The sequence below is a fragment of the Mercenaria mercenaria genome, chromosome 12, assembly GCF_021730395.1.
Source record: "Mercenaria mercenaria strain notata chromosome 12, MADL_Memer_1, whole genome shotgun sequence".
Taxonomy (NCBI): Eukaryota; Metazoa; Mollusca; class Bivalvia; order Venerida; family Veneridae; genus Mercenaria; species Mercenaria mercenaria.
In genome coordinates this window covers 77437260-77450595 of record NC_069372.1, presented here as the reverse complement: position 1 = coordinate 77450595, position 13336 = coordinate 77437260, and the positions used below count along the sequence as shown (strand labels likewise).

Sequence of the window (13336 nt, the reverse complement as noted above, 5' to 3'; positions counted from 1 at the left end):
AGGTTTTGAATTAATAAAGGCATGTTCTGTTCTGTTCTGATTAAAACACTTGTATGTCATATCAATATTTGTCTCGTTAGACAAAGGGAATAAAAGTACTCTGAGTTTATGTGATTTTATCCGTTGATATATTATTCATGATATCCACTGGCACCAGACCAGAAAGAAAATGCCTCTGTACATGTTTTACCCTACCCCTAGGTATTCTATAAGAACCATGGTCATGAACGGGAAAATATACTTTCCCATTTCAATCGTATATTGCTCACTTAAAACGCGCAGATCGGTGAATGCGTACCTAGTATATTGAACAAGCGATAATTTAACTTCTATCGTGCACCAGTCACATTGTCTCAATATTCCATGTTGCAGAGATGCTCCACATATTTTATGCTTCCGTCAACGTTACAGAAAAAACTTGCGTGAACTCTCCTAATGAACATCCGGTCTAGAGGTCACAGCAGTGTGCACATGTTAGGCGAAATGTAAACAAACAAAAACAGAATGCAAAATATTCACAGTTATACAATAAAACTCGAAATGATGAATGAAATTCATCTTGTATGTGATTTTGAATTTGAAATCATACATTGGTAAACATCTGTTCTGTTTATTTAATTCATTTTGCACATTTATCCTGCACATACGCATTTTAGCATACACGTGTAGTAAAATGACGACTGACATACATTTTCACATCAGCCAATCAGAATGGTTCTGTAATCTAGAACGGAACTTCACCAGGGAAGTTCAAGCAAGTTTTTTTGTATAACGTTGAAAAACTGTAAAATACGCGTTGTTTTTCTAAGACAAGAAGTATTGTAGAAATGTGACCGGTACAGAATGGAAGATAAATTATCGCGTGTTTAATATCCATAGTACACATTTACCGAACTGCGTGTTTTAGTTGTGAAATGCGCGATTGAAATGGGTTAGTATATTTTCCCGTTCACGACCATGGTTCTTATAGAATACCTAGGGGTAGGGTATAACATGTACAGAGGCATTTTCTTTCTGGTCTGGTGCCAGTGATGATATCATATATCTGAAGAGCGTTGAAACAAGGCTGTCATACACAAATGAAAAAGTTGTATGCAAACGCACGCAGTACATTTCTTCCTAGTTCAACATGACATTTAGTTGAGAACATTTAAACTATGTTAACTTATTATGTTCACGCGTGTGTGCTTTGTTAGTGGAATATATACAAAGTTCTACTTTACCATCGGATTTTACAAGTAACGAAAACGGTAATGTTTATATTTGAAATTATTCTTTGAAATGATGACCTAAGTAAACAAAGCTAGGTAACTATTTAAATATTCTAAATAGTTAGTCGCCAGTATAACATAGGCAGTATAAATTGTAACATTTAACACCGATTAACATGTAATACACGGAAACCAAAGGTAAATGATATGTCCCCATCTCTAGAATGCTACAATAAGAATGTACAATTAACAAGGTCTTAAACGGACATTTTTCGTACAAATAATTCTTCTAAAACAAAAGCCAACTATACAATTATAGATACTTTTAAAAGATTGAGTAATGACGGAAATAAAGGTCCCGGATGCAGGTGGCGCCACAATGAAAATGATAGATTTCGGAGGATTCATTCAGGGAAGTTTCTACATATCTGGGCCGGAAGCTCAACAAATATTTGAAAACGTTCCAAGTTACAAATTCCGTGATGACGACCTTATGCTTTGCACATTTGCTAAGACAGGCAAGTCTAAATCTTGATGTAGAGGTAATTATAGGCGAGTTGTTAAATTGTTGTGTGTATACACGAATATAATAATTATTTAAAGCTACATGTGGTGATATGTACAGTATTACGCAGAAATTACGTTTGCACAAAGACAAGTGTGGAAAGAGATGCTTGAGGAGAAGATCTAGGTCTCTAGGTCCTTCGCTGCCTCACTTAGGCAGTACTAGAAGAAGTCGTCCCTCGTAGTTAATTAACGTTAGTGGTGAGAGCAATCGTGGTAAATTAAATGAGGGATTTTTTATTGTAACTTTTCCCGGCTATATGTCCGTGTTATATTTTCATTGGCGGTACGCTCTTTTTAAAACTAGTCATACACACGTGTTTCATATTGCTGTAAGAAAAGAATAAGAAGAAAGAGGTTTCCTTCCTTTTATCTACCCCTTACCCGTTTTTGTACTTTGCATATCATTGAAATTTACTTGTTGGATCAATGAAACAACACATCTGCTATACTCTTTCCGCTACAGTTTCTTTTTATTGCGGGCCTACTTCTTTGTGATGCATGGCTCTGTGGCTGTTTTTGCGGTGTTCTGTGCTTCCAGGAAATCTGCCCTTGCCTTTAAAGTTGTTCTGGTTAATTAGTAAATTATTTATACATATAACTGTTCTTTTTTATGCCCCCGAAGGGAGGCATATAGTTTTTGAACCGTCTGTCAGTCTGTCAGTCTGTCCGCAATTTTCGTGTCCGGTCCATATCTTTGTCATCCATGGATGGATTTTCAAATAACTTGGCATGAATGTGTACCACAGTAAGACGACTTGTCGCACGCAAGACCCAGGTCCGTAGCTCAAAGGTCAAGGTCACACTTAGACGTTAAAGGTCATTTTTCATGATAGTGCATTCGTGTCCGGTCCATATCTTTGTCATCCATGGATGGGTTTTCAAATAACTTGGCATGTATGTGTACCACAGTAAGACGACGTGTCGCGCGCAAGACCCAGGTCCGTAGCTCAAAAGTCAAGGTCACACTTAGACGTTAAAGGTCATATTTCATGATAGTGCAATGATGGGCATGTCCGGTCCATATCTTTGTCATTCATGCATGGATTTCAAAATAACTACGCATGAATGTGTGGCACAGTAAGACGACGTGTCGCGCGCAAGACCCAGGTCCGTAGGTCAAAGGTCCTAAACTCTAACATCAGCCATAACTATTCATTCAAAGTGCCGTCGGGGGCATGTGTCATCCTATGGAGACAGCTCTTGTTAAAAACTAGAATAGAAGTCTCCTCAAATATATAGTGACATTATCCTCATGTCATCCTCACATTTATGATCATGTATTCTTACTCATTTATTTATTTTACTGGGTTTAACGTCGCACCAACACAATTATAGGTCATATGGCGACTTTCCAGCTTTGATAGTGGAGGAAGACCCCAGGTGCCCCTCCGTGCATAATTTCATCACGAGCGGACACCTAGGTAGAACCACCGACCTTCCGTTAGCTAATTGAATGGCTTCCTAACATGAAGAATTCAACGCCCTAAGTGAGGCTCGAACCCACATCGATTAGGGGCAAGTGATTTGCAATCAGCGACTTAAACCACTCGGCCAGATCATGTATTCGCGCGCATCAAAATATGTTTACACTCTGCAACTGTTGATATTCAGTATATGATGCATTATGCATAAACCATTTATCTATTTTGTTAGGATTTTTCCTGCTTTGATGGTGGAGGAAAACCCCAGGTGCTCCTCAATACATTATTTTATCAAGAGCAGGCACCTGGGTTGAACAACCGACCTTCCGTAAGTCAGCTGGATGGCTTCCTCACATGAAGAATTCAACGCCCCGGATTAGGCTCGAACCAACATCAATAAGAGGCACGTGATTTGAAATCAGCGACCTTAACCACTCTACCACGGAGGCCTCTCATAACGTCATGACTGAATTGTCTCTCAGCGTTTTATATAAAACGATGCATGAAGGATGCAAGCAGCCCCAATTTATGATATTGATATATTGATAAAGTCAATTGACAATACCTTAATTATGTAGATTATGTAGTATTTCGTATTTCCGCACTTCGAAACATCTGTGTGTTCTTCCATTTGAAAATAACTTCTATATCAGTGTATGACTCACTGACTTATGGTCCTGAACTTCAGACAAGTATTTTGAAGGTGTAGCCTGTTGTACTTACTCTTGCAACTGTTTGCAAAATATTGTACATGTATTTATCAAATGAGCAGAAAAATATTTGTAAAGCAATCATGTAGAGGAGGTATTCAAAATTAGTTTTTTTTTTTTTTTTTTTTTTTTTTTTTTTTCATTAAATACTTATTTGTTCCCTATCATATCCTTTTCAGCCGATTATTATTACTTGTCTGAGAATCTTTTAAATGTCATCTTAGAGTTTATTAGGTAGGTACCCCTTTCTGTAGGTTATACCTTTATCAGCCGATCGTAAAGTGGATTTTCTTCAGTACATACAAACATCAGGTACAGTGTTCATTAAACATAACTGTTCATTCCAAAGCACGAGTATTTGGGGTGAAAGTAACTTCCGTTTATATGAAAGTTTAGCGCATATAATAAGAAGATCTCCTTTGCTTTTTGCTATTCGTGATTATTATTTAACAATATCAAAAGGTTGTACTGATTTGACTAAAATATTTAAAAAATAAACTACAGTCAAGCTAGTCTATAAAGGCCACGCGAGTGTCTAAATTGGCGTTTTTTAATGTGACGTTTATTCATAGTACCAAAATTTTAAAAAAAAATGTATCTCCATTATCTAGTAACATAAATTTTGTGTGTGTGTGTGTGTGTGTGTGTGTGTGTGTGTGTGCTCGCGCGCGTGTGTATGTGCGTGTGTGTTTTGTTAATAGAATCAAACAAATGTGACTATAATAACTTTGTATGATATGAAAATCTGGAACTACAAATCTATGTCCAAAATCGGAATAGTGAAATTTCCTCTCATAGAGCGTAAAACTGAATGCCATATTAAAACGTCGTAACATAAACTTAGATAAATTCTAACCTTCTGTTACCATTATTCATCTGGCAAGGATGTATTTTATTAACACGATATTGTCTCGTGGGAACATAGTGTGGATTAAGAGTAAAGATTTATGTAAAGCTGATCGGTTAAACCGAGTATATTTGATAAAAATGGTTGTTTCTGAAATCATTCGTCCATATCTGAAAGTTGGCAGTTACTTGCAGAGAACAAGTTTGTACTGGTACAGAATCCAGGAACGCTTATTAGGTTACCTGGCAGCCGTTATATACTGAAATACTGATGAAAAACCGGCGTTAAACTCAAAACAATCAGGTTTTATTAACTATCACACCAGCAATCTGTAAGTGTCGTGTAGCGGCCATAAAATGTGTCCCCGTACTTTTACTCAGTGTGTGTGTGTCCGGATTTGTTTGTCCGAACCATGACTTTGACATGCATGGAGCAATCTCCTTTATATTTGGCATAAATGTTGACCTCAGTGAGACAAAGTGCCATGCTCAAACCGCAGGTTCCTGTCTCGAAGTTCAAGGCCGCACTTGGAGGCCAAAGGTTAAATTCAATAATGACTTTGTCCGGAGCATTTCTTTTTTATGCATTAAGGGATTTTGATGTTACTTTACACAAATGTTCACAAGTATGGGACTGAGTGTCATGCGCAAGAACCAGGACCCTAGGTCTAAAGTCAATGTCACACTTACAGGTCAAAAGTCAGATACAAAAAATGACTTTGTCCGGAACATTTCTTTTCCATGCATGACGTGATTTTGATATAACTTGGCAGAATTGTTTACACCATCATGAGACGGAGTGTCATGTGCAAGAACCTAGAATTACTTCCCTTTGTTGTTACTATAGATAGCTTATATTGTAACTTTACTAGTCGTAGGGAAAAATCAAGACCACTTTTCTGTAGTACAATATGCACGTTTCATCCAATTTTGAGGTGTATTTTGATGTATCTCTACTGTTAAGGATTTTTCTATGGACTTAGATTTCTTTAAAGATTTACTTCCCTTTGTTGATTCTATAAATAACTTATATTGTAACTTTTTACAATCATGCTTTATTTGGCATAAATGTTTGCCTCGGTGAGACAGGGTGTCATGTGCAACTCCTAGTCCTTTTGACAGCTGGCGGGCTTGACATGTTGCACGTGGGCATTTTGTTTTTTTATTTATTCATTCATTTATTTATATATTTTGCTAAGCTTAAGGGACGTGAAGGGTGTAACACTTTTCACTTCTTCTCAAGAGCAGACTCATTCAAACAGAGTCTGCTTTTATTTTTCTTAGTTGCATTCTATGCTTCCAAAAGATCTTTTACATGTTTTATCTCTAAAAGTTTTATAACATGTAACTAGTCCAAGGTGGTATCCCACTATATGTTTTATTCTTTCTTTTTTTGTCTCTGTTTATTTGTGTAAACGCTCAACATTTACATATTCATGTGGAAGCTACAGTTTTTATTGGTTTCATTCCGGGAGGCTGCACTTAACGCTTTTCCTTGTAATCTTTGTCCTTGACTTCTACGTAAAATGGCTTAATTTCAGTATACATTTATTAATGATTATTATCATATTATAGATTTCTTCCTCTAGCAGGTATAAAGGCAAAGCAGATCAAGACAGTTTTATGTTTACGGAATCCGAAAGACACCGCTGTATCGTTTTACAATCATATGAAGGGTTTCAAAGCATATGATTACGATGGCAAATGGGAAGACTGGTTGCCAGTGTATCTGCAAGGAAATTGTAAGTTCTTGCTATGTTTAAATTCATTTACAAATAAAATTGGTATGGGAAATTTCATCATAAGTATGATTAATTGCCTAACGACAGAGAAAGGTCCCGAAGCTATTAGTAAAGTGAAACAATAAAAACGCACATATTGTTCGGTGTAATACAAAATCAAGCCTGGACAAATGTTAAGCTAGTTATCATGAGGTGTTATAGTTTAGTTTGAAAACTCTTAAGCATGACAAAATGTAAAAAAATATCTAACATGCTTAATTAATCAAACCGACCAGCAATATTTTATTTTGTTGTGTTGTGCGAATTACGTGTTTCTACTTTGTCTATTTTGTCGTTGCCTTAACGTATGTTAGGGTTTAACCTGGCGGGGATTACTTTTATTTACACTGTCTTGTGACTTTGGAAGATGGTAGGGGTAAGAGTGAGGTTAGGTGCACCATAAACCGGTTTAAACTCCCCAGTGGTGGTTTTGCCACTGACCGTTCCAAGGCGGTGCCCCACTGTGCTCTTGTATTTGTTTGTTTTGTCCTTTTGTGTTCATTTTTGTCTGTGGTGTGCGAGAGTTGTTCGTGTGTGTCTTTGGGGAGGCTGCGTTTTTTGAACGTTGCTTTCCCTGTTGGATATTCTTCCTTTTTTTGTATATATTACACTAAAGGTATACAAAACAATAACGTTTTTTTTTCCATTTCACATTTATTATAGCGATCCGTCATTTGAAGTGTTGAGTATCACGAGCGGTATATCACGATATTCTGTTAAGTATTGTGATATACATCGCGATTTTTCAGAGTTAAGTTTACGTAAGTTTACCTTACTTATGCCGAAATAAAGGATTTTATCAGCTCGATTTTAGAATTTTGAAACACGTAACGTAAAAAAAAAACATTTATACAGAACCATGACTCTAGAACTGTCGTTTTCGAGTATCACTAAACAATAACTATAATTATTTCCAGTGGAATATATGAAGTACAGCGACTATTTGTTAGAATGGCAACGTGAATTACTAAACGGCCCAGGTTTCCCTCTGCACATCATGTTCTATGAAGATTTGAAAATGGTTCGTCTGATATCTGCTATATTCTAGTAACGTTATTATGGTATGATTGTTGAAGTAAATATCTGTAAAAATGTGAAGTGAAATAGCTGTTTTACCTTTTAGTGGTAATTTTGACAATCGAACAAACTCATAACGAATAAAATTATTAACACTGCATCATGTCGGTTTGATTGCGTCTGTTCATGGACGGTACTAGAGATGCATGTTGCCGTCTGCGCCCTCTAGCCCGAAGCCATGTGCTATGTAAAGCTTTCATTAACTGACCAATATGGAGGATATAAAAAGTGTTTACATGAGTACGCACGAGGTTGACAGCTCATTAACTTGTTAACGGCAGTGTCTGTACCTGACCGTTTCCATCCGGCGTCCCATGTTTATCTAGTAATCCGTTCCAGATGTGTTGTGTGTTAGTTATTTACCTTTATCACAGGTTTGACGTCGCGGGAGTGTAATAAAGCCATTACATAAAGATGATAATACACTAGTTTATTTTATGCTAACTGGTGAACTACTGAAAAATATCAGTGAGATATTTCTATATCACTCACAGTGCCGAACTTCCTTTTTTTATTCAGATAAAATTGTCTCCCTTGAAATATATACAATAATTAACTCCCTTTGTTGTCTTTATAATTGCTGGTATCCTATTATTATCATAACATTCAAACCATACAGGAGACATGTGTGGCAGGAATGACTTTTTCTAGCCTTATCTTACACATATATCCTAATATATACTGTTTAAAACAACAATTTGCAGGCGGTATTCTGAACCTTGTAATAGTCTTAATATTACTGAAACACTGTTAAGTTTAATAAGCTTGTGCACTTTCAAATGTAATTTTGCTTATAACTTTATTATAGATATTAGTGCAATTTGCTAATTACAGTATTCGTTCTTCTTAAATTTCTACAACCTTATTTTGGGTAATATGTTTACACTATCATGTACTTGCTATATTTATGATATTGAAATCACTCAGGTGTAACTTTAGCATACAGTCATGTAAGGGTTGATACAAATGTTTACATAAGCTTGACCATTCTTTATGTATTGTTAATGCTACAGGTAATAATTCCACTTTTATGAATTTATTGAACACTCCATGTGTACAGCAAATTTTTCTGCATGGGTTTTTCATGCGTTTTATCAATGCTAGGGTATATAAGCCCTGATTTTGGCAGTCTCTGTGCTAGTGTTCACAGACTCTCGACAGGTAACTTCTACCTTTAGTCAGAGCCTAGCCATTTCCCCACTTACTGTCTTTGGGTATATTTTTCCTTTTGGACTGGGATCTAAATTTAAAGACAAAATTATTTAAAATTACGTTAGCTTTGTTAGGTATAGGACTTTAATTTCTGTAGGTTGTAATTATGGCTTAGTTGTTTTGAACATTGTGAACTGAAAATGTATAAACTGTTACTGATGTATTTTGTCTATGATGTAAAACGAGCCATGTGATAATAATAAAATACATCTTGAACCCGTTAAACCGCTTTTGTGTTCCTTGTAGTTTAGTGAATCTCAAAATCTAACAGAGTAACCTGGGCATAGTAGTAAATACTGCTACACATGTACAGCTAGATAATCCTATATAGGACAAGCTAGTTATAATAAACTTTGCAAAAGAAATAACAGTAGATCTAATGCTCTAGAAATGTTACCTTGGTTGCTTGGCCTTGCCGTTAATGTAGCTATAGATACGTCTTTCCTCCACTTTTCATCGGTTCCTCACTATCGTATGGTAGATTTTACTGGCGACAGCACATTTGGTTGGTTGTTGTCTAAGTTTAATATCACAAGACATCAACTCAACCTTACGTAATATGCCAGCATTTTTGACGAAACTCTTCCCCACCCAGCCAGTTGTGTTACAAATTCCATCACTATTCGTTATGCTATACAGCTCCTAGACCAATATTTCCATTAAATCCATGATGATATTTAATTCTGCAACTTGATTTACCAGGGACTTTCGGATATTCCCCAGTTGTTTACGTTTTTCGGTTGTTGTTTTTTAATCTGAAATTTAGCGTTTGTAAACAAAGCAAGCTTCCGGTTATTCAACGAACCGACGTCGTTTAAAGCATAGGAGACGTTGGTCTAATTGGCTTGTTTCTAATAGCTAAAGAAAAAAAGAATCTGTTGTTTTTCGGCAAAAAAAAAAATAACATATGATAAAAGAATATGACATTTATACCTTTCCAAATTGATATTATTGAAGTCGTGGAATAAAATATATATTGACACTTTTGAAAAAAGATTTGTCACGTTAGTGTTCTTTGTGCAATGTAGCAGCTATACAACTCTCTCCGTACATTTATATGATATTGTTACAGTTGCATAGTTTATGAATTGTTATTTACATTCTTAGATCCTGGACACTGTCAACAATTAAGATGGGTTTTGTATTGGCGAGGCTGAGTTTTTGGAATATGCCTTAACTGCTTGATTTCGTTTATTGGTATTGCAAAAGTATAATGATCATGGCTACAAAAATAATTTTGCATGACACATGTTTAGCTCCACTATTCGGAGAATAGAGGGAGGGGGAGGGGTGAGGGCTATTCTACTCGCCCCGGCGTCGGCGTGACCTTTCTTGGTAAAAGCTTTTCGGCACCCTTTGTTTTTCTATCATATCTTTGTCACCATTGCTTATATCTTACTGTTACTTCATATAAACATTGTCCAGCATACATACAAAGTATGTGCAGGGCCTGGGCCCATTATTCCCAAGGTCAAGGTCACCAAGCTGTTATACTTAGGTTAGTTTTAAGGTTAAAGTTTTTCTGTCATATCTTTTTAACTACATGTATTGCTTATATGTTACTGTAAGTTCTTATAAACATTGTCCAGCATACAAACAAAGCATCTGCAGGGGCATGGCCCATCATACCAAAGGTCAAGGTCATCAAGGTGTTAAACTTAGGTTATTTTTTGAAGGTTAAAGTTTTTCGGCAACCTTTGTGTTTCTGTCATATCTTTGTTACTATAGTTGATATCATACAAACAAAGTATGTGCAAGGGCTGGCCCCATTATACCAATGGTCAAGGTCACCAAGGTGTTGTACTTAAGTTATTTCTAAGGTTAAAAGTTTTGCGGCAACCTTTGTTTTTCTGTCATATCTTTGTTACTATTCCTTATATCTTACTGTAACTTCACATAAACATTGTCCCGGGTACAAACAAGTATTTGCTGGGCCTATTATATTGAAGGTCAAGGTCACAAAGGTGTTATACCTGGAATTATTTTCATATTAATTTTTCGAAAACTTTGTTTATAGACATATCTTTGGTACTTTAAAAGATAATGACTTGAAATAAAAACATTTCTTATAATCATCATATGCATGTGAGGTTACAATTCTCATAACTCTAATTTATTTTTGACAAAGTTATGCCCCTTTCATACTTAAAGTGTCTTGGCAATCTTCACTTTCTGGATATAACTTTAGTACAATATAACATAATGACTTGAAACTTAAAATGTATTTTTATCATCATCATCTGCATGTGTGGTAACAATGAGTAGTAGGGTCCTGTTATTTCTTGGTGTAACTTCCTTTTAAAGTAGAGGTCTCATATTGTAACATAAATTCGTTTTACTATCAAATCGCTAAATAGTGAAGCGCGCTGTCTTACGGACAGCTCATGTTATTATTAACCCTTACTCTGCAAAATTTCTTTAATAGACTACATCATTCATTTGGGCAATACCATGTTTCATTCGAAGGGCTGTTCACTGAAAAATTACTGACTGAATAGCGAACAGTTGCAGACCATGATCATCCTGCATGGATGTGTAGGCCGATCTTGGTTTTGACTGGTCGCAAATGCAGATGGCCGATCTTGGTCTGGAATGGCAGAATCACTTGCCAACAGCAGGCTAAAGGTTAACGAGTTAAAGATTATGTGTCACTGGATTACGTTTTGTTGATTACTGTGATAACATTTTTATTATTACATTATTTATATTTTTATTTTCATAATTGTGAATGTGATCTTATCAGAATGGGAGAGAAGAGCTGGATAAGCTGCTAAAGTTTCTCGACATACAGTTAGATGAACAACTGAAAAATGACATCACTGATATGTGTGGTTTTAAGAAAATGACAGAGGACAAAGCCGAAACGTATGAGTACAGCAAACCAGGTTTCAAATTCTTTCGTAAAGGTATTTGCATTTCTTTATGAAGTTTAAAGAAGATAGTGTACTCTCTTTCGTTAAAAAACAAATGCCGTCGACAGGAAATTATCCACTTATGACTGACTGTTCTTATTTTTTCTGGCTTTTAAGATGATAATATTTATAAATGCTACTTTAAGATTGAGCATGATAAATTACAATAACTTTTTATGAAAGGAGAAGAATTTTGCAAATGAGGGTTGATGGATTCACCTAAAAATTGATAAATGCTTATTACCTATTAACGAAAAAATGTACTTAAAGGTGACGGTATTGTTATACCTTTCCGATATTTATGCTTTGATATATAGATGACCGAAAAATGCTGAATGAATGCAGTGTCGCCATGAAAATTGGTACACAGTATCAACAGAATTTCCAACATTCCTCGAACGTTGTAGAGTTTTCTTACGTTTAAAAGGTTTTCCTTTTAAAGATATAAAGCTACAGGAAAGATGTCCTCAGTCACTTTTGTTTTCTGCTCATATACATAAACTCATTGGATGCATCTTTCAATACAGGTGTTATACAGTTTCTTTTCACTTAGGTATTTTCACAACTTTTCAAAGGTTAACAATATCTCTTTAATTATTGTAATTATGACGTTTCTTCCATTGCCTAAGCAGAACTAAATATTTTTGTTGTATTTTGTAGCAATAATGTTCTTGTTGGGTTAAAACCGCCTCGATAGCCTAGTAGTAGAGTGCCCCTTTCGGGTGCGAGATGGTGTGGGCTCGATCCTTGGCCGTTTTCTATAAAGATGTAAAAAAATGTTAGTAGTAGCTTTCTCTCTTGGTGCTCAACATTAAGAGGATCGTACTGACGATGTCAATATAATGTGACCAGGTTTGGTATCATGTTACGTGTCTACGGGGTGATATTTCAGTGAGACAGCGCTATAAATTTGGGCATTGTGTTCACTGTTATAAAGTGACTGAGTTGCTGTCATATAAAGTAACTGAGTTTATGATGACTGAGTTGCTATTATATAAAATGACTGAGTTGCTATTATATAAAGTGACTGTGTTGCTATTATATAAAATGACTGAGTTGCTATTATATAAAATGACTGAGTTGCTATCATATAAAGTGACTGTGTTGCTATTATATAAAATGACTGAGTTGCTATCATATAAAGTGACTGTGTTGCTGCTATATAAAATGACTGTGTTGCTATTTGTTTAGGATCTTTGTCCTCGTTTTCTTAAACTTTGATTGAATTATAAATAACTAGAGAATGTTCGAAACTGTATATAGGATAATTAGCAATAAGTCTTAGAAATACATTTTGATATTAGCCCTCCAATGTCTTTGGTTTTTCCTACGTTTAACAGCTTTTTGTCTAATGATATAAAGCAACTAAGATCTTCCACATTCACGCCTGTTTAACTTGTAATGCCTTAGGGCAGACAAAATTGAAAAAATGTTCTTAATTATTTGTTGAGAAACACATTTGTGTTGTTTTTGAGCGCCTTCAACACTGAAAAAGAGTCTTTCTTGTTCACATCATTGCTATGTTTTTCTTGTATTCTGATCACTGTCCTTATACTGTTAAACTGTAAGACTGGTACATTTAATTTTTTAAGGAGAACC

General features: G+C 35.6%; 1 protein-coding gene across 1 annotated transcript in view; it reads left to right on the top strand.

Annotated features, from left to right (window-relative positions):
* Positions 1-13336, top strand: part of LOC128547609 (sulfotransferase 1B1-like) — a 31071-nt gene that overhangs the window by 15700 nt on the left and 2035 nt on the right. The window contains exons 5-7 of the mRNA XM_053520657.1: positions 6348-6497; positions 7454-7557; positions 11569-11731. Coding sequence (XP_053376632.1) covers positions 6348-6497; positions 7454-7557; positions 11569-11731 — 417 coding nt within the window. The remainder of the gene's footprint in view (positions 1-6347; positions 6498-7453; positions 7558-11568; positions 11732-13336) is intronic.